We start from the raw sequence: 26,667 nt of genomic DNA, 5'->3' as shown, positions 1-26,667 counted from the left end.
ATGGATATTACTTTAAAAATAATGAAATCGATGAGAAGGGACTGACACTTAGTTTTATTTTTTGAATGGGAAGGAAGGGTCAGATCCAGTGTAGACACTCTCGGCCTCCAAAGGAACTCTGACTCCTCAGTTCTCCTGGCCTTTGTCTCTACAAATTTCTCTTCTCTTAGTTTAGATGAAAACAAAGCTGTAATTCTATGAAAGAAACTACACCAAGAAACAAAGGTGGGAAAGAAAACAAACAGAAGAATAATTTCCAAATTTAAACAGGTAGGTTTACAAAGCCTGTTACATTAGACAAGAAATTAAATTACTGGATTGTAATCGAGATCTAGAAAAAGACCTAGTCACCGGGTCTAGCAAACAGGTCCTTGCTCCTCTTGCTACCAGATCAAGCTATCCGGGCTTCTAATCCAGGCAACTTCAGGTTGGCACCACTTATAAGCTTGCTGGAATTTCAGTCTCTACAACATGACCATAAACCCACGACCCTGTCAGAAATTTAAGGCTAGAAGGGTACTTGGAGGTTATCTAACTCCTGTTATGTGTTACATGCGGTTACATCCAATTCAGCTTGGGCATCTCTGCAAGGACAGGAAGCTGTCACCTAAATTAGTTTGCGTCATCAACAACACAATTTATTAGGAAGTTCTTTTATATGCTGATAAACTTACTCTCATTGTTGCTGCTTCCGCACACTGCAGTCACATAAAAGAACACTACTTGCTTCTTCACATAGTACTCTCACCAGTATCGGAAGATGCTATCACAGAAGACCAAACACAGGATTCAAGGTGAGATTCAACAGTCCAACACCTTCCCTGTCTGGAGACTTCTGTTTCTGAGGGGTAGGGCAGAGTGGGACGGGGAGTCACAGCATACTAATGCAAAGACTGAGTTTATGGGCAACTAAATTCTCTAAGTCTTCAGTTACATCTCCCACAGGCTGACCTGCGGCGTAGCTGGCCTTGTGGATTTAAGAACAAACTACACTTGCAAGCTGTACAGTGTGTGAGTGCTCTAGTGTTCATTAGCTAATGCAGTGATTCTCAGCCCTGAGCATATGCTAGGTTTGACCTTTCATTTCAATTTTTAAGCAACTTTTAGGGATCTTAATTCTCTCCAACAATGTAAGTTACTATTATCACAGCTTTTAGTCACTAAAAAATTTGATTACGATGCAATCATCATCATAACTTACATTTGTTGAGCTTTGTGCCACGTACTGGGCTAAGAGATTTTCATATGTTAACTTATTTAACCCTCACAAAACTTTATGAAGTAGTTACTATTATTATTTTCATTTAATTGATGGGTAAATGAAGGTACAGAAAGGTTAAGTTACTTGCTCAAGGTCACAGTGCCAATAGGTACAGGGCCCAGGATTTGAACCCAAGCAGACTGACAAGAGAACTCATAACTACTACATCATATTGTTCCCATCAACGTCCTTTTTCAAAGCGTTAATAAACTTTGTGAGTAAGTCAGGATAGAGCTCTACGGCAAACCAGCAGAGACCTGAGTTGATCAAACCTTTCAAATAAATACAGCTAATTCTTAATACAACTACTTTATGTTCATGCAGCCTCAGTCACTCTGTCTTGTCTATAATAACATAGTTAACGCCATGCTGAAATCCTAGAGGCAGTATGCAGAGACAGTGTATTCTCTGACGTGGTTAAAAGCCAGGCAGTCTGCATTAGAATCCTGGCTTTACCACCCTCTATCACAATAGGCAAATTACATAAAACTTCTGTGCTTCAGTTTCCCAGTCAATAAAATGGAGGTAATGATAGTACCTACCCTATGAATATGGTAGTTATAATTAACCTAGGTAAAGTGCTTAGAAAAACCCCAGGTACGTAGAAAGTGCTCGATAAATGTTAGCCATTATTGTAATTCTCATTACTCTGAAGCCATACAAAAATGAGAAATAAGATTAGTTTGGTATGTCTGGTTCTTACATAGTTATCACTGTTAACTTCTTAATAATCTAGTCTAAAACCTTACTCTGATTTGTCAAATTTATCATTCTATATGTTGACTATCTTCTTCTGGTTTTTAAAAATAGAAATATCTGCTCACCTTCAATCAGTCAGCACTTCCTAGTTCACTAGGCTTTCTTAAAGACTACCAAGAGTCCTGATCTCTCTCTCTACACTGAGAACCAGAGACTAGAAGTATACTCTGATATCTTGATATTTGGGTGTAATGGAGAAACACAGCAGGAACTCCCTAAGGCGGTACCTCGTTTGTGGCCTGTTGAGTCATCACCAATCTGTGAGCCTGATCATAGGATATCAAGATCAGTGGTCAGGGCAGTAAAACAGAGCAGCCTTGGATCCTCAAGGGCAAGTCTGAGAGGTGCCCAGGATTACAGCACAGCTGTTCTTTAGCATACAAAGTTACTTCTGAGCCCAAAATGAGAGTCAGCCAAGCAGACATTTCCAAAGAATTGGGACATGTGCAGCAATGGAACCTGAAGGCAGTGGACAGCTGTTACCCATCTTACCAATCCTTTCCAGAGACAGAATCCTAAAGTTAGAAAAGAACCTACATCTGAGTCCAGAGGTTGTAAACTAATGGACCATGGACCAAAAGCAGCCAGCCACAGAGGTCATATTTGCCCTCCTTAGTGTTTTATATATCTTTTGAATTAGCTGCTAATATTTAAAAATCTGAAGATTTTGCATAAAAAATAGATTTTGCTTCTCTTGGAAAACAAAGATCTGGCCACATTAATGTCCTTAGGACAATAATAAGCTAAAGCTGAGTAGCAGCTACCCTCTTTAGACATGTGGAACCCAATCGGACACTAACATTTGTAAACTCTTCCACTTCATTCCACAGATGAAGACAATGCAGCTTTGAAAAACTATTTGACCTGTCTACGTTTAACGGCAGAGTCAAAATCAGAAGGCCAGGTGCTGTGAATCCCAGTTCAGTGATCTTCAGTGAGTACTGTTGACTTTTCCCCTGGAGAAGCTGAGATACAGGGACATTACCTGCTTGTGGGCACTATGACAAGGAGAAACAACACTGAGAACTAGGTCTTCTGCCTTTGCACCCACTACCCTCCGTTTTGTTCGCTGGGCCAGAAATTCCTAGGGGCTGCAATCTACTAGGGAAGTTAAGACTAACCAGAAACTCAAGAGTCCCAGCATTCCTCAGGCTGCTGACCACACCCACAGTCTAAACTATTTGTGCTCTCTGTACAAAGTACGGCACATTCCCAGCCTCCACAGATGCTCTCACACCCAGCTGGGTTCTAAACAAACATGCTGCTTTCTACTTTGTTAATGGCCTTTTCTTTAGCCACACAGGCAGTGAACAACAGCCTCCACGGACACTGATGTGGGAGGAGAGGTTATAGAGAACACTTACTGATGACAGGAGGTCATTAGGAGCGCTGAACTCTCTTCCCGGTGCTCTTCCCAAAACATCACATAGTTATGGCCATGGCCTTCAATATATTGCTTTTAAAAAAGTGCAGGCTCTGCCCAGATTTACAGTTTTACACAAAGGATACCCCGGCCACACTCCCCTTGAGTGTAGTGACATTGATTTGTGAAAATCTTTGAAATCTTTAGCTTACATGGCCACTAAGACACTAATACATGGTATCATAGCTTCATTATACCTCAGGTCCAGGAATATCTTACTTAAAACTGTCCAAGGGGATACTTGGTTCCCTTTATACCTTGGAGATGCCAATGACAAAACTATAGTCTGTAAGTCATTAGCATAGGAACTGCATGAGGAATGGAATAGTAACAAGGCAACCATTCACATGAGATCATTCTCCATAAAGGTGCTAAGAATACAAAATCAAGGTAGTCTTATTTAAGGATAAGGAGAGGAGAAAGCAAGTGGCAACTGGACTGAAGCGGAGATGGCAAGGCTGAATAGCTGAGCAGGTACTCAGTCAGAGATTCTGACTTGCAAAAAATGAACGCACTCCCAAAGCGTAAGTGCTCAAACATGCACGTCAATGACAGTTGAAGCCAAAGAACTTACCAAGGCCTGCCTCTGCCCTGCCAACGATCCTGGAACAGCTCCTCCATGACTCCATGAGGAGGACCGCTGCCAGGAACCAGGAAGCATAGAGGCAAATTCTCCTTTGTGCTTCCCTCTGGGCACTGCATTTTTAAAATTCCCTAGAGTCTGTATCTGGCATAAATTAGTGTTATAGCTAAGTTCCCAAATTCATCAATCCCAAAGCCACACATCTATTCTGTACACATCTATCGATCCTGGCTATGGCACAGCCTCTTGGGAGCACAAATAAAATATCAGGCAGCTGACAATGGTCCAAGCAGACTTGTCCATTGCCCCTCAAGTAAGAGAGTTATTCTCACTGAGGCAGAGGAGATCTTCTAGAGATACCATTTAAAGATTTTATTTTTTTCCTTTTTCTCCCCAAAGCCCCCCGGTACATAGTTGTATATTTTTAGTTGTGAGTCCTTCTAGTTGTGGCATGTGGGACGCCGCCTCAGCGTGGTTTGACGAGCAGTGCCAACGAAACACTGGGCTGCCTGCAGCGGAGCACGCGAACTTAACCACTTGGCCACGGGGCCGGCCCCTAGAGATACCATTTAGACTCCAATACTTTCCCTACTTACCGAATATACAGTGATTGTATTCTCTCAGAACCAAATGATGATAATAATCACTCTATGAGATAGCTTTTTAAATGTGCTTTCTCTGTTAACCCTCAACCCCTCAGAAGCTGAGGCTGTTCACGTTCTCAACTTTCTTAAGAGGGAACCCAGGAAACAGGCTAGGCTCTACATAATAGAAAAAAGCAAAGCTCAGAGATGAAAGCAACTACTCTCTTATTCATTTGGGACACAAAGAAACCTTGGATTAGAGCTGGGGGGGCCTCTCACAACAGGCAGGAAGTCCTTACATGCCAGCTTAGCACTAACTCAGACTTGAGCGGTAGGACCAGGAAAGCCTTGGTAAGACCTTTTGTAATGGGTTTGTCATTAATATGCAGGATTCTGGTATCGACAGTCAATGAGCCCAGGCGAATAATTTGGTTCTAGATTTGGCTCTTTCAGAAATGAGTCTTGTAACAAGGAAAAGACTCAAGCCTTCCTAATCTAGCATTGGTCACTCAATTCAAAACCATAGAGTCTTTAAGTACCAGGTCCTCATGGAAAAAGTATAACAGTAGTGAGGAAATGTCAGCCCTTCCAACATGGCAGCGTGTACAGGAGACATCAGCATCATGCACATGATGATTTGCAAAAAAGTGGCTCAAAAAAGCTTTTCAGGAAGATGTGGTCAGGAGTATTTGTTAGCCCTTCACACCTGCAGGTTTAAGAATTTGGTTAGTTCTTCATCTTTCTTCCTGCTTGAAGCTACTGGCTGCTTAGCTATTAAGGCTAGAGTCTAAACAGAGGCTGTCACAGGACTAAGCTCCTCCCTCCCCCATCATGCTTTTTCATTTTAAGTCTCTGCCTCAGAGTTTCACTTCCTGCATGGCAGAGTTTAAGCACCTACTGAACAGATCTTCCAATGGATAATAACTATAAACTCTGACAAAATACAAAAAACTACCTGAAGGCACTGGAAAAAATAAAAAAGCAAGGAAATTCCGGAGAAAGGTTGAAACCTGGAGAAAGGGAATGGCACATGGTGAGTTTCCCATTTTTATGGCTTTTTGGCTCCTGGAAAACTGCAGTCTTTCTAGTTGAAGAATCAGAAGAAACCACAGAATCAGAGCAACCACAGCTGGTGGAAAGTTGGGGTGGGATCTCAGAAGAAAGAGAACCCCAAATTCAGTGCATAAACTCTACCCAAATCTCCGGCTAACCCCTGAACCAGACATGTGTGGGAGAGACTCCAGCTAAAGATAAAAGAACTGAACTGAGACGAGCTGTTGCCCAAGACACAGTTTACAGTTTGAGTTGAATGAAGTTAAATGCCTCCTAACACAAACAAAAAAAATCAGCACCCTTCAGAGGCGTGTAACGAATCTACAACATAAACATTTACAATATTCAGGATACAATCTAAATTACTCACCATTTGAAGTACTAGAAAAATATGACTCTTTCTCGAGAGAAAAGACAAACAACAGAGACCAACTCTGAGATGATTCAGATGTTGGATTTAGCAGAAAAGGATTTTAAAGCAGTTATTATAACTATGGTCAACGAAGTAAAGGAAAATATGCTTGTAATGGATAGAAACAGGAAATCTCAAGAGAGAAACAAAATGTTGTTACTATGAGTAACCCATAGCTACCGATGTTCCGATGACAAGAGAGATGGGAATTAGAAAATAACTCAAATGCAAAAGCATCTCTGCTCAGTTGGAGGTTTTTGTTTCAAATGACTTTTATTTGTACCAAAACTAAGTTGAAAATTGCTTACTGATACGAGGTAGGTAGTTTTGGCACTTCGGGAGACTTGAATGGAGAGGTAGAAAGAATTTACCTAAGTTTGGTGGGAAGATTTTTGCATACAGGTATTTTCATTTAGCGAGGACGTACAGGACAGAGCTTTTCTGTCTGGGATTCCCGATATTTAATACTAGGCCTGCTATTGATTCCTACATGGATCAAGTTTTTCTTTCAGAAGGTAGAACACATGCTATGAAATACTCCTGCCAGGCATCTAAGGAAGGCAGGCTACAGAATATAGAAAGTGTTTTCCTAAGGAGAAAAGTGATGTTCAGAGAGAAAGGAGAGAGAGCATCAAAGTCTTATCTTCTGAAGTGATTCTAACAGGGAATTACTGAAAGAAAGTATTTGGAAGAGATAATCCCAAGTCCATTTTGGGTCTCACTCTGGATCCCCTCTCCCTGTTCATCAAATTCTATGTACTAAGACATGTACTTGAGAAACAGAGTCAGTTTCCGAACCCCAAAGATTCCTGGTACTCTCAAAAGCAGGACACGATAGGAAAGGGCACAAATCAGTTCTTAAACAACAGGACCCAACTCACAAAAAGTGACAAAAGTCACAATAAGAAAGGTTACCAACAAGCCTGAAATTGCTAGTTTTGGAAATGGAGGTGACTGTTTGTCTGGGGACAAGGAGTATGATTATTTAATTCAATTAAAACAAATACACAGTGTCCAAAATAAGAGCAGAACAGCTCCCCAAAAGTGTTCTTAGCGACTTGGTAAAATGCACCAACTAAACTCAGTTTTCAATGTTAAAACGGACCAATGACTCTTTGAGCTAAGATCCGATTAGTCATTTAATCAGGAACAATAACAAAAACATAAAGCAGAAAAACTATAAAACTCCTTTTTTTATCATAGTTTTTCCACTATAAAGCTGACCAACACATCATCCGACGACATAAAATTCTAGAGACTTTACAAAATTCCTCTGTTTAAAATTTATTTTTTGTTATCAAAGAGAAATGTCCAGAAACACTGAGTACTAAAGAACCTGTTCATGGCATTGTTTTACAAAAGTTCCTAATGGAGTGTGAATATTTTATTTTTTGATGTATCCTTCACTTATTAATAATGAGGTGGATGAACTGATGCAATTACTTAAAAAAAAAAACCAGACAAAAACATCCATTCTCATTCTGAATCTGTTGATTGGAGTGAATTCAGCGGTTACAATACCACCACTGGCTAAGAATCAACCTCCCCAGAGCAGGGAGCTATGCGGGTCTTCTCGTTAGGTCACATAGGTCTCTCGGATATAGGCACCATGTTTGAAGTCTCACACAAAATGTCTGTGTCACTTAAATTACACAATGTGGCAGTGTTTGTTTCATGGGGACATAATCTTGAAAGAAGGGGCAAAGTAGAAAATCTGTTTGCATGTTATATGTGAGTACATTATTGGACTGTGCATGGGTTTGAGGGCATTGCAGCCCTTGTTAAAGAGGAATTCCACCAATGAGGCATCTGTCAGTTCCTAGTTGCTCCTGGTGCTGAGGGTGTCTACTCATTTTAAGCATGTGTTAGGTCAGGGCCTTCTTCTTCTATTGTTTGGCTCAAATGGTTTGAACTGAGTTTGGTTGTTCTTTTCTTCCATCTAAGCTTTATTTCTCAGCCTCAGGATATGTGGGGTACTTGACCGTTTCTATCTTCTCTTGGACTTTGTAGGAGGGATACAGCCCCGTCCTTCCCAGTTTTCTGTTGACACCTTTAGAATAGCCATCCCAATGATTTCCAGCCACACCAATGATATCTCCAGGTTCCATGGGGATTTCATCTGCAGTTCGAGGTTGGTGAGGATAAATGGCAATCTGGTTGTGGGCATTTTGGCCCCCAAAATAGTAGATGTCATCCAAAGAATGGAAGTTTGCAGAGGCATCAGGATGCAGTGTTTGCATGATTTCATAAGCAACTCGACAGACCTTGGGAAAGGATGAAAAAAAACGTTAATATATGTAAGATCTCCTTTATACCACTCTGAAAGTCCCTGGCTAAAGAGACTAGGGCTAGACTAGGACTGAGAGTATGAGAAGTAGTGGATTCTAGTCAAGTTTTCTGTCCATTTGTTCTCAGATGATGGCACAAGTCGCTCTTTATCTTTGTGCTTGTATCTTTTGTTTTAAAAAAACAAACAAACCAGAAGATTATTACAAGTAAGGTCTCTGGGAGAAAAACAAAATATAAATAGTGCAAAGTACTGTAGGAATATTAATCCATTAATTTTAATAAACATTCATTAAGAGCCACACAGTACTCCATACTGGGCACTGGTGGTAAAAAATGAGTAAGACACAGCTTGTGCCCTTGAAGAATTTAAGGTTTAGGAGTAGGATTATAAATACTTTACAGAAATGCTGCTGCTCCCTTTCCTTCATTCAGTGCTAATCAATTGCATACTCTTCTCTGCTCATTTGGACCTGGTCTCAGAACTCTTCTCAACAGAAAATCATGTAATTACTGACAATCAACTAGCACTGGCAAGTGGGCTAAAATATCTGCCATTTCTGTCCTAAAGAGTTTTAACTGTGCTGTGTAGATAGTAGTATTCTAGGACTGGAATAAGATGGCCTAGACTTTGGGGAAGAAGCATCTACCCAATACATTTAAGGCTACTTAAAAGATTCCTCCGCCCAAAGAATATCTACATGCCCACTGGATGGCAGCTGAAATTCCACAATCTGAGCTTCTTTCTTTGTTAACGCTAGTTAAACTGTAACTACCTTCACGGAGGTATAACATTTTCAGCAATTAATAAATATATTCCTTATAGAGTAAACGGGTTACAGAAACTTTTTCAATAGGAGAAGACTATTCTAGAAGAATAGGAGAAGAGAGAATACTATCATCTTGCTTAGAAAATTCTTTCATTATACATGGTGAACAGAGAACTCAACTCAGGTCAAATTTTCCTAAATCTTAACTGGTTAACTCAGTGAGGTTTTATTGTCCCTATACCACTACTTTTGCATTTATTTAAAATGATACTACAGACAGTGATTGTTAATCTGTTCAGTGGAGCAACTTAAGATTACCCAACAGTTCTTTAAACCTTTGGCATTCATGAGATCAAAAACTGAATGGAGATGCTTATTCTTAACTGTTATGAGCAAATGGAATCTGATTAGGTTAATCACCTTAACTTCTTAAAGAATCTGAATTTCAGGAACTTGAGGGGCATTTTTCAAATGTTATATGTAATTTGCAAATGAAACTAAGTCTAGACAGTATTTTTAATTTTACAAATAAGGACTGAAATACAAGAAGATTAAGTGACCTGCCCAAATTCTAGTGCTAAAATTTCAACTAGACGTAGAACCAAGATAATGACTTTGCTTTCAAGTTTGCTACTTTGTCAAAAAACTAATTTTAAATTGGGAATGTCACGGTACAACTGAGATCACTGGTAGAATACTGAAACTCTAACAAAATTAGGCTCAAAAAGATTTGGAACTTGAACTTCAAATCCAGCCAAATGCCCACACAAGGCAAACAAAATCAAGTAGAGACTCTGAAAACGAAGAAACTAAATAATTAAAACAAAGCAGCTCCAATAACAGCAAAATACAATAATAATAATAGAGGCTAATATTTACTGAGTTTTTGCTAACTGTCTGACATTGTTTTTAGGTATTATCTAATTTAATCCTCTCAGTAGCCCCATAAAATTCTATCATGCTCATTTTTACAGATGTCAAAAGTCAATTAACGAATTTGCCCAAGGTTACACCATTATTAAGTGGTAGATTCAGGTTTTGAACCCAGGCAGTCTGAGTATACTTGTTAACTGCTAAATGTGTTTTTTCTTATAGATCCTGTTCTCCATGTTCATGTTGTAAGATCAGAAAGATATAACATAAGGCCACGGCCAGCCCTGGGCAAACCTGAGAGTCTTCTTTTCAGGGCCCCTACACCCACTCTGCAATTATCCCTAGCCAGAAGTTGTATTGCCTTTGGGATGACCACAATGCCCACTGTAGCAATGACCCCTGATGTGTTTCCTCCTCTCCGCTATTAAATGTCTCACTCGTAAAAACAACAATGCCCTCAGCCCCACACCCTTAGGGATGTGCTTTCTTTTTGGAGGATACTCCTAATAATCAGTTTACATTTTGGTATCAATAGTTGTGGCTGATGTGTAAGCCTGTTAAATAACACATGTATTTTCTTAAGCCGAAGATATGACGGATGGTAGAAATTTCAGACACTAAGGTAGGCCAATGTAAGTTCTATTATCCTCATAATAATGGTGACAATGATCGCAGCCGATCTTAATGAGCACTGATTATGGTCCAGGCAATGTTCTAATAGTGTGCTTGCACACTCCCTTTCTCTCAATTCATTTAACTCTCACAACAACCCTACAAGGTGGTTACTATTATCATTTATATTTTACAGTTGAAGAAACTAAGTCACAGAAAGATTAAGTAAATTTCCAAAAAATAAAAAGAATGTAAAAAGGAGCCAGTAAATGACAGAGTTGCAATTAGAACTCTTTCTGGCTCTCAACCATACACTAACCTACCTTAGCATAAGTACCTAGAACAGTGCCTGCCACAAAGCAGGCACTCAATAAGTATCTGTTCAGTGAATACTGCTCCCTGCATAATACCAGCCCAGCAGTGGAGATGCAAGTCCATGGATGATATTTAATCCTTAAGATCCATATATAACATTCTGAATAATTAAAAATTTTTCTCTATATTAACCATGGGGCAATTTACTGAAGAGGGCTAGAAAGATTACTATGATGTTGATGTTTGCATTTAATTAGCCTAGACTTCTTCTCTGGGCTTTACAAATCCAAATCACACAGCAGGTAGATGAAAGCTTTCAGTCGAAGGCAATACTCAGGTTTGATATTACTTGACAGCATGACTGAGAGTGGTCTATGGTTTGCAAAGCTGTGGCTGGCCACATGTAGTATGTTTTATTTCATTCTGTGTTGACATGACACTATATCATTTTTAGAACACCACTAAGCACATAGTAATGGGTAAGAGCAAAAATCCTGCCAAAGGATAAAACATAGATGTGACTGTATTAAAAAAAAAAAACAATTAAAAAAACAAACAAAAAAATTAAAAAGGGTTGAAGAAGGTCCATTAGTCTGAATTTTAACCCTGATGAGCAACCAGCTGAGTTTGCAAGAGCCTCCAAACCTTTCTCAGAGCAGATGCGACCTTGTTTTTCTGTCAAAATAGACAGGGCCAGGAGGATCTCCTAGTGTGAGAAGTTAGAAGTGAGTTCTTTTCTCAGTAGCTGATGCTGGAGAACTGTGCACTTTTCCTGTAAACTACTTCGTGTCGCTATTCAATGACAGAACAGTATCCACTACTGTTTCATGAGCCATGCTTCCATGGAAATTCCTATCCAGAGCCATCTGTCTGGAAGAAAATGAATGTAGCATCTGGTTTTTCCCTCTGGGCTTTCTAAAATCTGATTCAAAGTGTAATGAGGCCAGTTGTGTTGTGTATGGATTTGAAATTAGACAGCAGAGAGTGCCACGAGAATGTCGTATTAAGTGCCACCAAGGGAAGTGTCACGGGGCAAAAAAAGTAATTTTGTCTTATGGTGATTTTAATGGTTGAAACTACTAAACAACGTTGATGGCTCCTCAAACAACGTGGATTACCCAAAGTCTTTGAAGTGAGCATCTACAACCATTTCTGTAAATCAGATTCCATAGTAATAAAAACTGGTTCTAAAACTTGATAAGCAATATTTTCAAAAAAATCTTTCTGATATTTGGCCCATCCACAACTCAGCGGTCAAGCACTATGTTATCTCTTCAACTGTAATTCCTCTGCTTCAGATTTAAGATGGTTTAAGTGAATAAGAAAGTAAGTGACAAAGTGGATGCTTTGGGCACAGGCAACTTCCAGTAACACAGAACAAGAGCAGGGTGTTTGGATTAATAGTTTGGAATTGATCGCATAGCTTTCAAAACTTACTTGATGCTCTTGGAAAATGTTAATCTTGCCTCTAATTTTCATATTAAATCCTGAGGATTTTTCTCTTCAATTTATGAGTCTTTTAGGACAAACTTGATTTGAGAAACAGCTCTGATGAAGGGATTCAGAAGACTAAGAGCAACAGCAGTAACAGAGTAACAGAGTAGAATTATTATCGGCTTTTAACAACTTTTCATTTAAGAAGAGATAATTCTCATTTATGGATATAAAACCAAGAAAGATCAGAAGCCCTGAGACTGAGGGGGATGGGTCCAAAACCTCTGACGAGTCCTGATTAAGGTGCCATGACATTCATGTCAGCAGTTTCTCAAACACCAATCAAGCCAATTTTTCCTCCAAGCATGGCACGTCATTCTTCCAGAATTGTCTACAATAACAGATACACAGATAAACAAATATAAAAGTCCTCAAAAGACCACATACGAAGAGAGAAAGTTCCTGTGACTAAAACTTCAGGACTGTCAAAGCATAATGAAGAAGATAGTAAACTTTTGTCACCTTCTAATCATCTCTTGGAATATGAGACTACCATGAAGGAAAGTTTGAGAGTTGATTGCCCATTTTATTTTGGGCTGAGATTTGGTTTTCAATGTTTTATTCTTTTGTCATCCTTCTGGATGTAAGGCTTTATTCTTCTCTCATTTTCTAGCATGCCTGGGCACATATAGGAAAGTCTGCAGATTAATTTCCCAAAAGTCAACACATACACGTTTACTTGCATTTGCTAAATCAAATACTATTACTTATCACTCACACTTTGGGAATGAAGAGCTTTTATTTCTGAAAATTCACACTATATGGTGATGTTCTCTTTCAATGAGCTAAATAAAATAGAGTTGAGGTGGTACGTTGGCAGAGAGAAAATGACTATGCTGAATGTCACTGGTTACCGTTCTTTATGAAGAACTGTTATACTTCTCCAATGCACATGATGATTGGGTGGAACCTAAGCATTACCCATGACCACAAGCAGAGGCTGGAATCCTTGAACAGCAGGTTTCATGCTCCTTCCAAAACGTGAAAACATATAGTTGGAAATGTGGCCATGTGAAAAAGAGCTGCTAAAATAAACACTGCAGAATCTCTCTAACAGGCAAAGATATTCCTATACTTATTGCTGTATAAATATTAATAGCAGCCAACATTGTATTTAATATATTGCTAAGTACTATTCTCAGTGCTTTACATATTGTAACTCTTTAATCCTCACAAAAACTCTATGCAGTAGGTATTATTATTATTACTACTACTGTTTTTACAGGTGGGGGAAAAAAAGTCCGCGATAGGCTAGGGAATTGTTCAAATGCCACACAGCCACTAAGAGGTCACAGCTGGGTTTAAATATAGATGGTCCGACTCCAGAGTTCATGTTGCCACATTCTTATTCTCTGCCCAGCGAAGTCAATGGCTTGGCATTTTGATGCTATCAGTGACTTTTTTTCACATTCCATTAATGATGATGACAAGACATTTCTGGGGCATTTTTCAAACAATTCCAATGTGGGTTTATGGCAAGGGAACCTCTACAATCCAGCAACCAATTTCATTCACATTGGAAAATATTAAACTGTACTAAATACCTCTTTACTAAAAATATTTGCAAAAAATACTAGGGTGCTAATAAGCCCAAAGATTTACCATGGAATGTGGAATTATTCCACAATCTCAAATGCTACGGCTTATAGAAAGGTATGTGACAGTGGAGGGGATCATAGTTAGCAAACTGCTACTCAAGGTATTTTTACTGTTAAACTTTTATTCTGAACTCTAACATAAAATGTTTTGAGGTATTTAAGTCTACTTCAAAATTGAAAATATTTGAGTTTTGCTTTGGTTCAAATGAACAGAAGTTATTTCGAATAAACTTTGTCTGAATTGCCTAGAACTTTTAGGAACAATATAATATATAAGCACGAATCTCATTCCTTTAGATACAAAAAGTCCTCTCAGCACCACCCTTTCTTCATATGAACTGCTTCTCTGGACCCAAGATCTGAAGAACACAGTGAGGTTGATATTATGCATAAAATAGAACAAAGTAGTATGAACAACACACTCCTCAAGCCTGGACAGGTTTCCACTATCACGAAATGACAGAGGTCCTAATTTCAGGGTCAAAATTAGAGTTTAGAATTTTGGGGATCAAAAATTCAACAGTATATCCTTGAAAGGGGGGAGCCGGTAAGAATTTTCTTTCTAGAATGAGCCTAATGGTATTATTAAGGAGGGCTGAGGAAGGAAAGCAAAGCATAGAGCACAACCCTGTAATCTTGGTGCCTACCTACATGTAAGGTTGGTAAACATTTTGATGTGTATATATTTATTCAATTTTAGAGCTTGAAAACTGGAGTAGTGGTTCTCAACAAGGGTGATTTTGCCCCCTCCTTCCCCGCCCATGGGACATTTGGCAATGTCTGGAGACATTTTTGGTTGTCACAACTTAAGGTGGGAGTGCTACTGGCCAGGATGCTGCTAAACATCCTACAATGCCTCACAACAATTTTTCTGGCCCAAAATGCCAATAGCGCTAGGCTGAGAAATCCTGGACTAGAGGAACTGACTTTAGGCGGGCCTGAAATTTAGGTCTATGGAGGAGGTGGCATATCTGGGAAAGCGACTCTTGATTTATTCATTCTAACAATCAGTATTCAAAAATGCGTGGAGGTTGTTACTAGTTATTTGCACCTGTTGATCAGGTGGGCACATAGTTAGATTCTCAAAAACAGTTGAGAGGAACCAAGTAGTTATAACTTCTCCTACTACCCCCCATGAGAATGGAAACGGAGCTTCTCAAAGACAGGATCCTCTCCCCAGTCAGGGAGAAACATCAGCAGTGAAGGCCAACATGGGATGAAGGCCAAGGAAGTTTTCCCTTCTGACTACGATTGCTGCTCTGTGACTCCTGTTCTGCGTAGCTGTCTTTGGATAGTAAGTTGTATTCTCATTCCATATTGAAGTAACTTACATAGCCTTTGCTGGAGTAGGTATCTTTCCAACAATCATATCACTATCCCATTGTGACAATGTGCACTGTCACATAATAAAAAACTGTCCATTTCTTTATACTCTCTGTAGTATATTCCCATAAAAATGATGTGGCTTTCCTTTTCATATTTTATTTTCTCTACTTCTTCTAAGCTTTTAGGCATTCATTTACCTTACATGATTTATATTTCTTGTTAATTATTCTCTGGTTATCTCATGTGAGTATTTTGCACACTAGATTCTGGGCCAGGGTAAGATCTGTATCTTCAATCTCCTTTGAAATCCCCTCTACACCTAGTGCAACTGTGAGTGCAAATAGTCATTTAACAGCTTGTTGAATGAACTAATTAATGATATGCGCTTAAGTGAGAGAGCAGAATAAAATCCACAATAAATATTGCTATGCTGACATTCCACTGGGCTTATAAGGCTGATTGGACCACTCGTAAAAACACATACACCAAACCAATTAACATACAATTATCTGCAACAATTAAACTCAAAGAATGATTGTAATACGGGATTGCTTACGTTTAACGTACAGTTTCTTGCTTGGTAGAAATGTAATAGGACTTGAAGAGGAATTACATTTACTCCTTCTTATTTTGTATAAAGCAATCAAGTGAGGCAAAATGCTGGGCATTTAAGCCTCTCAGTATCAATGCATCTATGTGTAGAAATGGATGGATTCTAGTTACATATTGACTGTATGCAAAATCAGAAAGTAGTAAGCTTAATCACTTGCTGTTTCTGTTAAATGCTATGAACAAGGCAAGTGCTTTAAACAATTCCAGTAGCTGGCTTCAGTGGAGAAGTATTCAACCATTGCTTGCAAACAACTACATGTTCAATGTACTCAAATAACTATTTTTTTCAGAATCTTCTTACTGTTTCACAAAACGGATCATTCCCAAATATTGGGAAAATTCCACGTGAGTCATGATAACTAACATTAAAAAAAAAACATGCACAAAAAACAAAAACATCCTGATCCCAATATGACCAAAAAGTATTGGCCATTTAAAAATGCCCTACTGTCACTTACCTGGGATGAAAAAGTACACACTAGGAAGTCTGCCTGGGAAAGAAAGTGTATATCCAGGATCACACCCCGAAGTGAAGTTTCTGTATATCGGTTCTGTAGTCCAGCTGACCAAGAGATAGAGTTATCACTAATAAATTCATAACTGGGGTACCTAAAAAAGAAATAAATTTATACATAGTCACTCAAATCCCAGCAGTCTATCAGGAGGTGGTATCCTATCAGCAGGAGGTAGATCTGCTCTGTTCACCAAGACGCTCACTTTCTAACAGCAAGGGGAGCTGTAACGACAGCATTCACTAGAGTGATCAGCAAAGCATCTCTGAAGCCATCAGTGGAGCAGAAACCACTCTGGAGTGGCCACTGACATGCCACAGAAAGTACACATACACACATCAAAATGTCCCTTCTCAATTCATGAAAAAGTCAACAACAGAAGCCTCCTTATTTTCTTCATAAGGAGTGACCTCTAAGAGTTTTTTCAAGTTGTTTTCGTATTTGGTCAATGAGCTTTTCCTTCAGAATATAAATATCATGATCAAATGTCATTTACATTTTTAATTTAGAATTTGTACTAATTCAGACTTGTCTTCCTAACCCCCATCTTTGAAGCACCATCTTAACCAATAATGGTAATGGAAAACCACTCTAATAAATTTATGAAAGTGAATTCTTTATAGATGTCCACCAACTAACATTTTGGTAGTCCTGAGATAGAATAAGTGTTTAACAATGTTAAAACAGGATGTCTTTAAAAATTCTACCATATGTTCAAATGACTCTACTCTGAGTTCGAGGTTTAATTATACTCTGGCATAGAGCAAATAAATTTTCTGAGTGCATGAGCTAGATCTTTGGAGTTAAGTTGCAAGCTTTGGGAAGTTACATGAAAAGGAGATAATAATTGTACCTACACTATATAATTTCATAAGAATTAAATACATTAAGCCACGTAAAGTGCATAGAAGAGTACCTGACACGTAAGTTCTCAATAAATATTAGCTGTGCTTGTTAAACATTCTTCCCCCAGATATCCATCTAGTTTTACTCCTTATTTCCTTTAGATCTCTGCTCAACTATCACCTGATGTGAGGAGTTTGGCAATCCCCACCCCTTTTTCCTGCTTAATTTTCCTCCATGGCTCTTATTATCATTTGACATAATACATATTTACTGTTCAGCTACGGCCTGCATCCATTCCCCACCTCCATCATCCCTAACTGGAATGTAAGCTCCATAGAGGCATTTCATCTGCTTTGTTCACTGCATTATTCTCAGTACCTAGAAGACAATCTGGAATATAAGAGATCAATATGTATTTGCTGAAAGAATAATAGTTCCTACTTATAAGCCCAGAAACATAGGAGTCAGTTTACACGTCTATCTCCCACACAGTATTCCCCAAAGGTTGGGACTCTACCTTATTTTTCTTTACATCACAGTATCTAGCACCCCCACACAATGCTATATGAATAAATACACAAACAAGTGAGTGCCACCTGTGTCTGGGACTGTGTCCTAATCTGCTAACAGCTGCTTCAGATTTCTCATTTCTCAGCCACCGCTTTCTCTCATTGCCTCTAATGATGACTGTGAAGGTGAGCCTCTGAGCACTGTTTCAGACTGGCATTCAGTGTTCAGATCCATGTGGCCTCATTATTTTTGACATTTTGCCCTCCTCCACTCTGAATCAAGGAGATGAAGGAAATGGCACATTTGTTCTAAAAAGAAAACAACCCAAAAGACTTTTAATGTGATTCCTGTGAAGCTCCATACCCAGGCGTGCGGCAGAAACAGCAACAAATAAATATGAAAAGGCTGGAAGGTGGAGGAGAGGAGGAATTGTTCAAAGACATCAGTATAGGTTTTATCCTTGAACAAAGACTAACTCTGCCAGCATGGTTTGGGTGCTCAGTGAAACAAAGAAAAGAGTGATCCTTTTAGGAGAGAGTGACACTAACATTAATGCCCTTCCTAACTTAAAGGCCCCTCCCTGGAACCAAACCCAAAGGGCACCTAAGCTCCTCAAGTCTTATCTCTAAATGCCAAAGACCCTTCATGAAGGATACTGAGAGTGGAAGAAACAAAGTGAATAACGGGAGAGGGAGACTTTGTACCTCCAAGAATGAGCATGGAACTTTCTGCACAAACATGTTTCTTTCTTGTCTTTTGCCCACAAGTATGTCAGCAGAGGAATTCTTCCAGTGAGGTTGCAGATTGGCAATGATAAAAATGTATTTTTTTCTTCTTCCGCCTTATAAAAATTTATTTTTGTATCACCCACAAAGGACTAACCTGAAGTTATGAACTAACATCAAATTTTCTTTTCCGAAGTCTTTCTCTAGGCTGAAGGAGACACTCCTCTTCATGATTTCACTGTATTTGGTATACAACTCCGTCAGGACACTTAGCTAACTATACTGTAATTATTTGTTACATGTGTGGTGCCTACCAATTGGATATTCCCTGAGATAAGAAGCCACATATTATCTTTTAATTCTCTCTGTATTCCCAGCACCCTACACTGTATCGAGCATATTGTAGTTCAATAAAATAGTGAAGAAATTTATCACTCTTTACTGGTGATTCTTTATTTCACAGGGCAACCAAACACTTTACAAAAACTTCTTAACACATTTTTCTTGCCTCTATTTATTTAAATGAACTCAGTTTTAGGAAGAGCTCATCCAGCAATTTTGATAAAGAGCAAATGATATGCAGCATTTTGATAAGTATTTAACCTGGGCGATTTTTAAAGGCTTGTTTTTTCTCCTGTTTCACCCTATTCCCAATCTCCACAATCTTAGAACACAATATTGCATACACAACTCTAACAGTTCTTATTTCATTGACTGCCAAATATTCTGTGATTTAAACACTGTAACAGTGAATTACCTGAGAGAAAGATCTCTACATTAGCAACGGCTGTCACAGTCACTGGGATGCTAGTGCTAAAATCTTGGTGGATGAACTCGACCTTAACCTAGAGAAACCTGAGATGTAATGTTAAACAGCAAAGCTTACTGCTCATCATTACACAGAAGCCACATATATAAATCTAATCTTGACCCCTTTTCCAAAGGATAAGCTACCAAGAAAATGGATTCTCCTCTGACTGTGTCAATCCTATGTATCATTTACATTTAATTCTTCATCTCTTCACCTGCTTGAAGCAGAAAAGTCTTATTAATGACCTTGGATACTATATACTTTGTTGAGAGATTAATTCATATGTTTGGTCTCCTAACACAATGGCAGAGGTTTTATGATTTGCTTAGGTATCAAAACCACTCTTAAGAAGTTTAAAGCAGAGTTACTAGAGAGGAAAAACAGCAAGTAAAATAATGAAGGGCAAAAACAGCATTTAAACTCCTGAGAAAATCTTTAAAATGACTCAGAAAATTAAAACTAAAGGATTTCCAAAACTGAATTATTAAATTAAATTATTATCCAATGATTTGGATAAAAACCTGCATTATAGTCCTTATTCTAATTTGTTTCTCTTCCCACTCCCCATTTGTGACAAAAAAAGGGACCAACTAATTAATTAAGTAAATAGTCAAATAGTTAAATGATTAACTGCTAAGAAAATGTTTTCAAACTAATGGGATTGAAATAAACATAATTCAATATTTACTGGGCACTTACTAGGGCTAAGTACTATGTCCAAAGTGCTTATAATCTAGTGAGGGAGACAGAAGCAAGCAAGCACTAAACACTAAGAGGGAGGAATGCAAAGAGCAGGGACACAGTCAAGGATTCAGGGATGATTTATGGAGTAGATGGTGCCCGAGCAGAGCTACAGTTTTCTTCTCCTTCATTCCCTTTCACATATATTTAATACATCTTTTATTTATTGATAGTAAATAAAGGCCAACTCTAGATTCATCCAGATTCTATGATAAATTCTCAATTAGGATCAGTACTTTACGTGTTTTCATAACATCCTATGTTAGCTCTATAGTAGCAGTACTCATACTGAAAAGTAATTGTCTATTTCCCCACTAGATTGGGAATTCCTGGAGAGTACAGTGTCTTGCTTACAATGGAATCCCCAGCACTTAGCACAGTGCCTGAAATATAGGTGGGCTCAATAGATAGTGGTCACTGTTTAATACACACTAGCAGCCCTTATTCCTCCACTTAGAAAACTCATCTTTTGATTCTTTACCTTTCTTTAACATAACTTCCAAATTCCTGAAATTTTTATAAGACGAAAACTTGTATCCTACATATGTTTTCAGTTGCCCATAATTGTTAGTGAAGATAGTGAGAGCAAAAGGGCAAGCACACTTTTGGTATATTTTATTGCTAACAGGTCGGTGTAGCTAGTTAGTGTTACTGACTGAATGTTTGTATCCCCCCAGAATTCATATGTTTAAGCCCTAACCCCCAGTGTGACTGTATTTGGAGATGGGGCCTTCTTAATTAGGGTTAATAAGATCATGGGGGTGGGGCCATCATAATGGAATTAGTGCCCCTACAAGAAGAGACACCAGAAAGCTTGCCCTCTCTCTCCTCCAAGAGCACAAAGAGGTCATATGAGTACATATCGAGATGGCAGCTGCCTACAAGCCAAGAGAAGAAGCTTCAGAATGAAATCTATGCCTTGCTGGCACCTCAAATATGCTTTGATTATATTAACCATTATATAAGTACACAGTTGTTTGCAAAAACTCTAATAATTAGCAATAATATTGTAACAAGAATCACAAGTCATGGGAATTAAGGATTCCTTTCAACTGAACACAGAGAGTCCCACTCCAGAATCACTAGTTCATCTAACTTACTTTGTTTTTGCCACCTTTAATAAAGAAGGGTCATCCGTGGCCAGATACACTCTTTTTTTATCCACTTGCATTCTGCGAGCAAGAAGCTGAAAATGTTCTTCAACGTGCACCATGTATTCCTCAATGGGATGGAAGGCTGCTTCGGTTCCCACTTTGTCTGTGCGTCTGACATGGACTCTGGGGACAGAGGGAGAAAGTCAGATTCTACTGATAATGTTCGACCCACCAGGTGCTTTTAGGGTACTCAGCTTTACACCACTATTCACGGTGGTTATATAGACATTTTAAACCAATTTTTCTTTCATTTTTGCCATTAGAAAAAACAAACACTTAAAAAATTCAAACGCATATATTCTAAATACTATTTGCATGCTAACACAATACAAGGGGAATCAGAAAAGAAGTAAAGCCTTTGACGAATGTTTTCTTATAGAGAAAGTAATTGGCACATCAGGAATAAATGGGAGATTCCAGAGCTTTACTCCATACCAGGCAGCAAAATACCAACCAGCCTTCCAGAAAAAATTGGATATAATTTTTTAAGATTTTTGACAACAAATGATACCAAGATTCACAGTTTTTGTTACAGAACATTAAATATATTGTGCGTAACATTTTGATGCCAAAGTTTCCTTTTTCCTCATTTTACCCTGTATAGTCACTGTAACTGCCAGCTTGTAGAATTTAAAGTTGTTTGAGGAAAACACAAACCTGCACAGATTCTTCTTATAGCACAATCAAGGCAGGCAAATTTTTGAACAGTTCTTACTATTTTAAGTTCATGAAGCCATTCCAGTCCCTTTGTTGTATGCATAAGGAATTTCCTTTCTCTGTTTTTCACTCTATCAAACACAACCAGATACTGATCTCATTTGTTTCATTTAAGAAGAGCTCCAAAATTGCAAAATTGGGGACATAAATTGTCCTTCACTGAATGAGGCATTGACTTCCACAGTATTCTCCTCCCATCTTAGTGCTTCCAAAATAATTTTAATAAAAACAAGAATAATAATAGTCATAGTTTATTTCCATAAATTAAAACTCTCCTTAAATTTGCCCTTGCCACATCCCCCCTTTCCCAAATTACTAAACCACTATTCATACGTAAAGAAAAGAAAAATGATAGATTTGTTTCCCTTTAGGTCACAGTGTATGGGCACGCCTTAGGTGAAGCCTATGGCCAGCTTTTTATCAAGAATCTGGAGAGAGCGTTTGATTTCACTGGAGTTACTCTGACATCTTTACGGCTATTCCTTCCTTTGCATTCCAGACTACAGTACAGATGTGAATACTATCATATGAACACCTATTCTATCATCTTTTCCTTCCCACATCCTTCTCAATCACTGCTTCTACTGGGGAATTAGAATTGTTCATTGTGCTCCATAGAGATGAAGTGGGACAGAAACAATAATTCCACTGAATTCAACGAAAAGTTTCATAAGAAGAAACACTATTTGATACTCTGATTTCACCATGTACCTTCTTTTTTCTTTGAGGAAGATTAGCCCTGAGCTAACATCTGCTGCCAATCCTCCTCTTTTTGCTGAGGAAGACTGGCCCTGAGCTAACATCTGTGCCCATCTTCCTCTACTTTATATGTGGGATGCCTGCCACAGCATGGCTTGCCAAGTGGGGCCACGTCTGCACCCAGGATCTGAACTGGAACGTGGGCACTTAACCGCTGTGCCACTGGGCCGGCCCCCCACCATGTACTTTGCTTAACTCTAACATTTAGAATAGGGGTCAGTTAACTTCTATACATATGAAGACTAAGACAAGAGGGAAGATGTGGGGTGGGATATATGAAAATGAAAATAAAAACAAAGGAGAGCTATAATAATGGAAAGAAAAATCAAAGGAACAGAATAAGCATTTGAGACAGTAGCAGAGTACTACTAAGCAATTTTCTCAATTCTCCAGGTAATCCTGAAATTAGGCCTGAATCAACAATTTGAGAGAGGACCATAATGGAATCTCCATGGAAGAATGAGAATGTTAGACCTGTGAAAGATTTTGAAAGTCATTTAATTTAATGTAACTCCTTCATCTGAAAGTTAAGGAAACTGATGCTTCTGAGGACATTTCAGTGAACAAAAAGACAACATTAAGGCAAAGGGAGGCTGGTTTCTCTCACATACATTTCTAACCCAGTCTTCACAAAAGTAAAAGCTATTTGAGCACTTGCCTGATATTCACCATCAGATATCAAGCTCTTTCAAGGCAGGGAATCTGCTTTTATTTATTCCCAATTGCATCAAACACAATGAATAAATAAATGAATGAATGATGGATAAACACAAAAATCTAATTGTTTGGTACTGTGTTCGTAGAAACCTTAGATACCTGCCATGTAACATAGTTTTTTTTTTTTTTTTAAACCAATGAGGAAAGAGAGGCAATTAACAAAGGCCCAGAATGATCAAGTCAGTTGCCTAAAGTCACATAACTTGCTAAGTGGTGGAGCTAGATGGGACCCCAGATTCTTGAATCTTAGTGCACTCCTCCTCCATTACAGCACGCTACCTCAAGGCGCAAGTAACTGAACTGTCTGTGGTACTTCAGTTTTCTACATTTGGCTAATTCTCAAGATGGTGGATAGTCCATGGAAAATTAATACGGGTAGTTTTCTGCTATGGAAAACTACAGGAAGTCCAAACAAAGTTAAGAAGGTTTAAGTCTTGGTTTTGCCTCTATTAACTCTGGAACTTTGGGCAGAGATTCCTTTTCTTAGTTTCCTCACTTGTAAAATGGTTATCTCTGCCCATGTCACAGGACTGTGTTACAGGATCAACGAAATAATGTAGTTGAAGGTTATTTCGGCAATTTAACCATTAAACCCTATCTCTCTCCATCTTTCAAGATCCTGTTCAAACACTGCAGCTATGAAGCCTTTCCTGCTCCAGTTGGAAGTACATTTCCCGCTTCCCTGACCTCTCATAATACCTTTTACGCTTCTCTCAGGGTATTTATCACATTCTATATGTATAATGTTAGTTGTGTAAGTCTCTTTTCCCATAGAGTACAATGAGCTGGAAGGAGTCATTTAAAAAAAATTAATCTCTGTCCCCCACAGTAGCAGGCATTCAACGAATGTTCTGCAAATAAGTGAATGAATCAACATATGCATTAATATTAATCAATAGCTGACTTTATTACAAACAGTATAAGCTACAGAGTGCCACAGTCTAGCCTACGAGTCTATTTTCAGGAATGATTTAAGCATCAGTCTCTCTGAAAGGTAGTAATATTTTACAGTGCATATTTTTCCATAGAACTAAAATCCTTTCCTCATCCTTATGTGATCACATCATCATTTTTAGGGCAGGTACGACCTTCCCTATTTCACAGACGGGAAAATCAAAGCCCGGTACTATTATTCAGTAACGTCGCCCAGAAGCAGGGAAAAGCCAGGAATGTTACCCTGGTCACCTGACTTTCAGCCCAATATTCTTTCCTTTAGACAAAGAACATTTACCATGGTGTGCAATCTGGCACTGGGCCTCAGGAGAACTCCTCTCCCCTCAACTTTTTATGTATGTGCACAGAAACACACGCTTGTGAGCAAAGATGCTCTATTGGATTTTTCTTGCTACCAGGATTTCCTGGTCTATCTCCCTAAACATAAGCCTGAGCCTGAATACATATGTACATAACTCCCAAGTGGTCCAAGAGATAATCTTAAATAACAATTTTAACATTATCTTAAATTACAAATGATTTTCTTACTCTAAAAATAGCTTCCAGGAGAGAAAAAAAACCCCAGAACACCAAAAATGCAAAATAATCACCAGTGGCAATTAAAGAAGCCTAAGAATAAGGTGCAACAGAAAAGCTATAAATGTGACAGCTTCATCTCATGCCCTGATAGGGTAAGACAGGAGACATGCATAATACCCAAAATACGCCCAATAAAATAAAATTTTGCTGGTTTTCCCAGGAGAGACAGCTAATTTCGGAAATATGGATTTAATACATTTGTTGGATGAATAAATGAATAAGGATGACGAAGTATGATGACTCAGCTGTTCTAAGTGAACAAAGGAAGAAGGGTCTTCCTGTGGCCTAAGGTGAACTCTGGAACCTTTGTTTTTGGGTGAGGCTATGAAAATTAAACTATATATCACAGAGTTCACAATATATTGTAAGGAATATATTCCTGCTACTATATATCACTTCATGAGGAACAAATCAGATTCTTACCCAATAACTGGATGTTTGAAGCCAAGCTTCTTGGTGGCCTCTTCTATTTCCTTTTCCAACCAAGGTTGTGGGCGGATCAAGTATTTGACAAATTGGGACACCCACCACACTGCAGGATCACCATGGACTCGCACAAGTCGATCTGCAAGGTCTTCTGGTACAGCCAGAGGTAAATATGGAGGACGAGGATGAAGACTGTCTACAATGGGGAGCTCAACCACCTGAACATTTTTGTCCTTTACTTCACCTGAAAAAATATCATAACACCATCATCACCACACTGTATTCCTCATATAACTACCATTTAACAAGAACTCACTCTGAGCGCTTCCACCCTCACAGCAACTCTAAAGAAGTATTCTAATTTTCACTTTACAGAGAAAGTTAAGTAACTTGCCCAAGGTACTAGTACAAAAGAGACAGAACTGAATTTCACATTCAGGTTGGTCTGCCTCTCAAGTCCATGGCCTTTTCTTTTCTATCATAATATGCTGCCATACCAACATCTCATACCCTAGATAAGGACAGTATACAGCACTCAAAGTGTATCTAATCAGAGAATAACCATATTGTCAGTGGAAGCAGCCAGCTACACAAAGTTCTGTTTTTTACAATTTTTATTGTTTTTGAATTAGGCAATAAATTGTTCTCGAAACTTCCAGCTTGTCATTACAGCAAATGGCTCTTGCATTACTTTGATGACAGAGAGCAATGACTCTAGAGATACCTAAAGATTACAATTAAAAGCCAAGCCTCTATACCTTCTTTTTTTAAAAAAAATTTTTCTTTGAGAAAGATTAGCCCTGAGCTAACATCTGCCACCAATCTCCCTCTTTTTGCTGAGGAAGACTGGCCCTGAGCTCACATCCATGCCCATCTTCCTCTACTCTGCACCTGGGATCCGAACCGGCAAACCCTGGGCCACCAAAGCAGAACGTGCGAACTTAACCACTGTGCCACCAGGCTGGCCCCCTATATCTTCTGAAGCAAAAAGATAAGGTCATTCTAAAGTCTTTTTTTTCTTGGCCAAAACAGACCTATTATATTCTCAATTATGATAATAATAGATCCATGTTGATTGTTTACCTGGATATTAAAGTTAGAACAGAGATGCTAATTTTTATAGATGATCAATTAGTTTCAGAATCCAACTTCTATGTAACATAATTGTTATTGCTGTTCTATCAACTTTATAATACAATAAGAATAAACCAAAATGTGACAGCAAGAATCCCTGGAGTTTACTTTACATCCTAAA

The 26,667-nt window shown here is 38.6% G+C and overlaps 1 protein-coding gene across 6 annotated transcripts in view; it reads right to left on the bottom strand.

The window, feature by feature from the left end:
* Window positions 1–7,343: 7,343 nt before the first annotated feature.
* Window positions 7,344–26,667, bottom strand: part of FUT8 (fucosyltransferase 8) — a 275,062-nt gene continuing 255,738 nt past the window's right edge. For all 6 annotated transcript variants that reach the window (XM_070594009.1, XM_070594008.1, XM_070594010.1 and 3 more), the window contains 4 exons: window positions 25,410–25,656; window positions 21,207–21,383; window positions 16,420–16,570; window positions 7,344–8,339 (listed from right to left, as the gene is read on the bottom strand). In XM_070594009.1, the coding sequence (XP_070450110.1) occupies window positions 8,022–8,339; window positions 16,420–16,570; window positions 21,207–21,383; window positions 25,410–25,656 (893 nt within the window). In that variant the 3' untranslated portion in view covers window positions 7,344–8,021. The remainder of the gene's footprint in view (window positions 8,340–16,419; window positions 16,571–21,206; window positions 21,384–25,409; window positions 25,657–26,667) is intronic.

The sequence above is a fragment of the Equus przewalskii genome, chromosome 25 (genome assembly GCF_037783145.1).
Source record: "Equus przewalskii isolate Varuska chromosome 25, EquPr2, whole genome shotgun sequence".
Classification (NCBI taxonomy): domain Eukaryota; kingdom Metazoa; phylum Chordata; class Mammalia; order Perissodactyla; family Equidae; genus Equus; species Equus przewalskii.
Note: the sequence above shows the minus strand (reverse complement) of the source record. Positions and strands in the feature narration are given on the sequence as shown.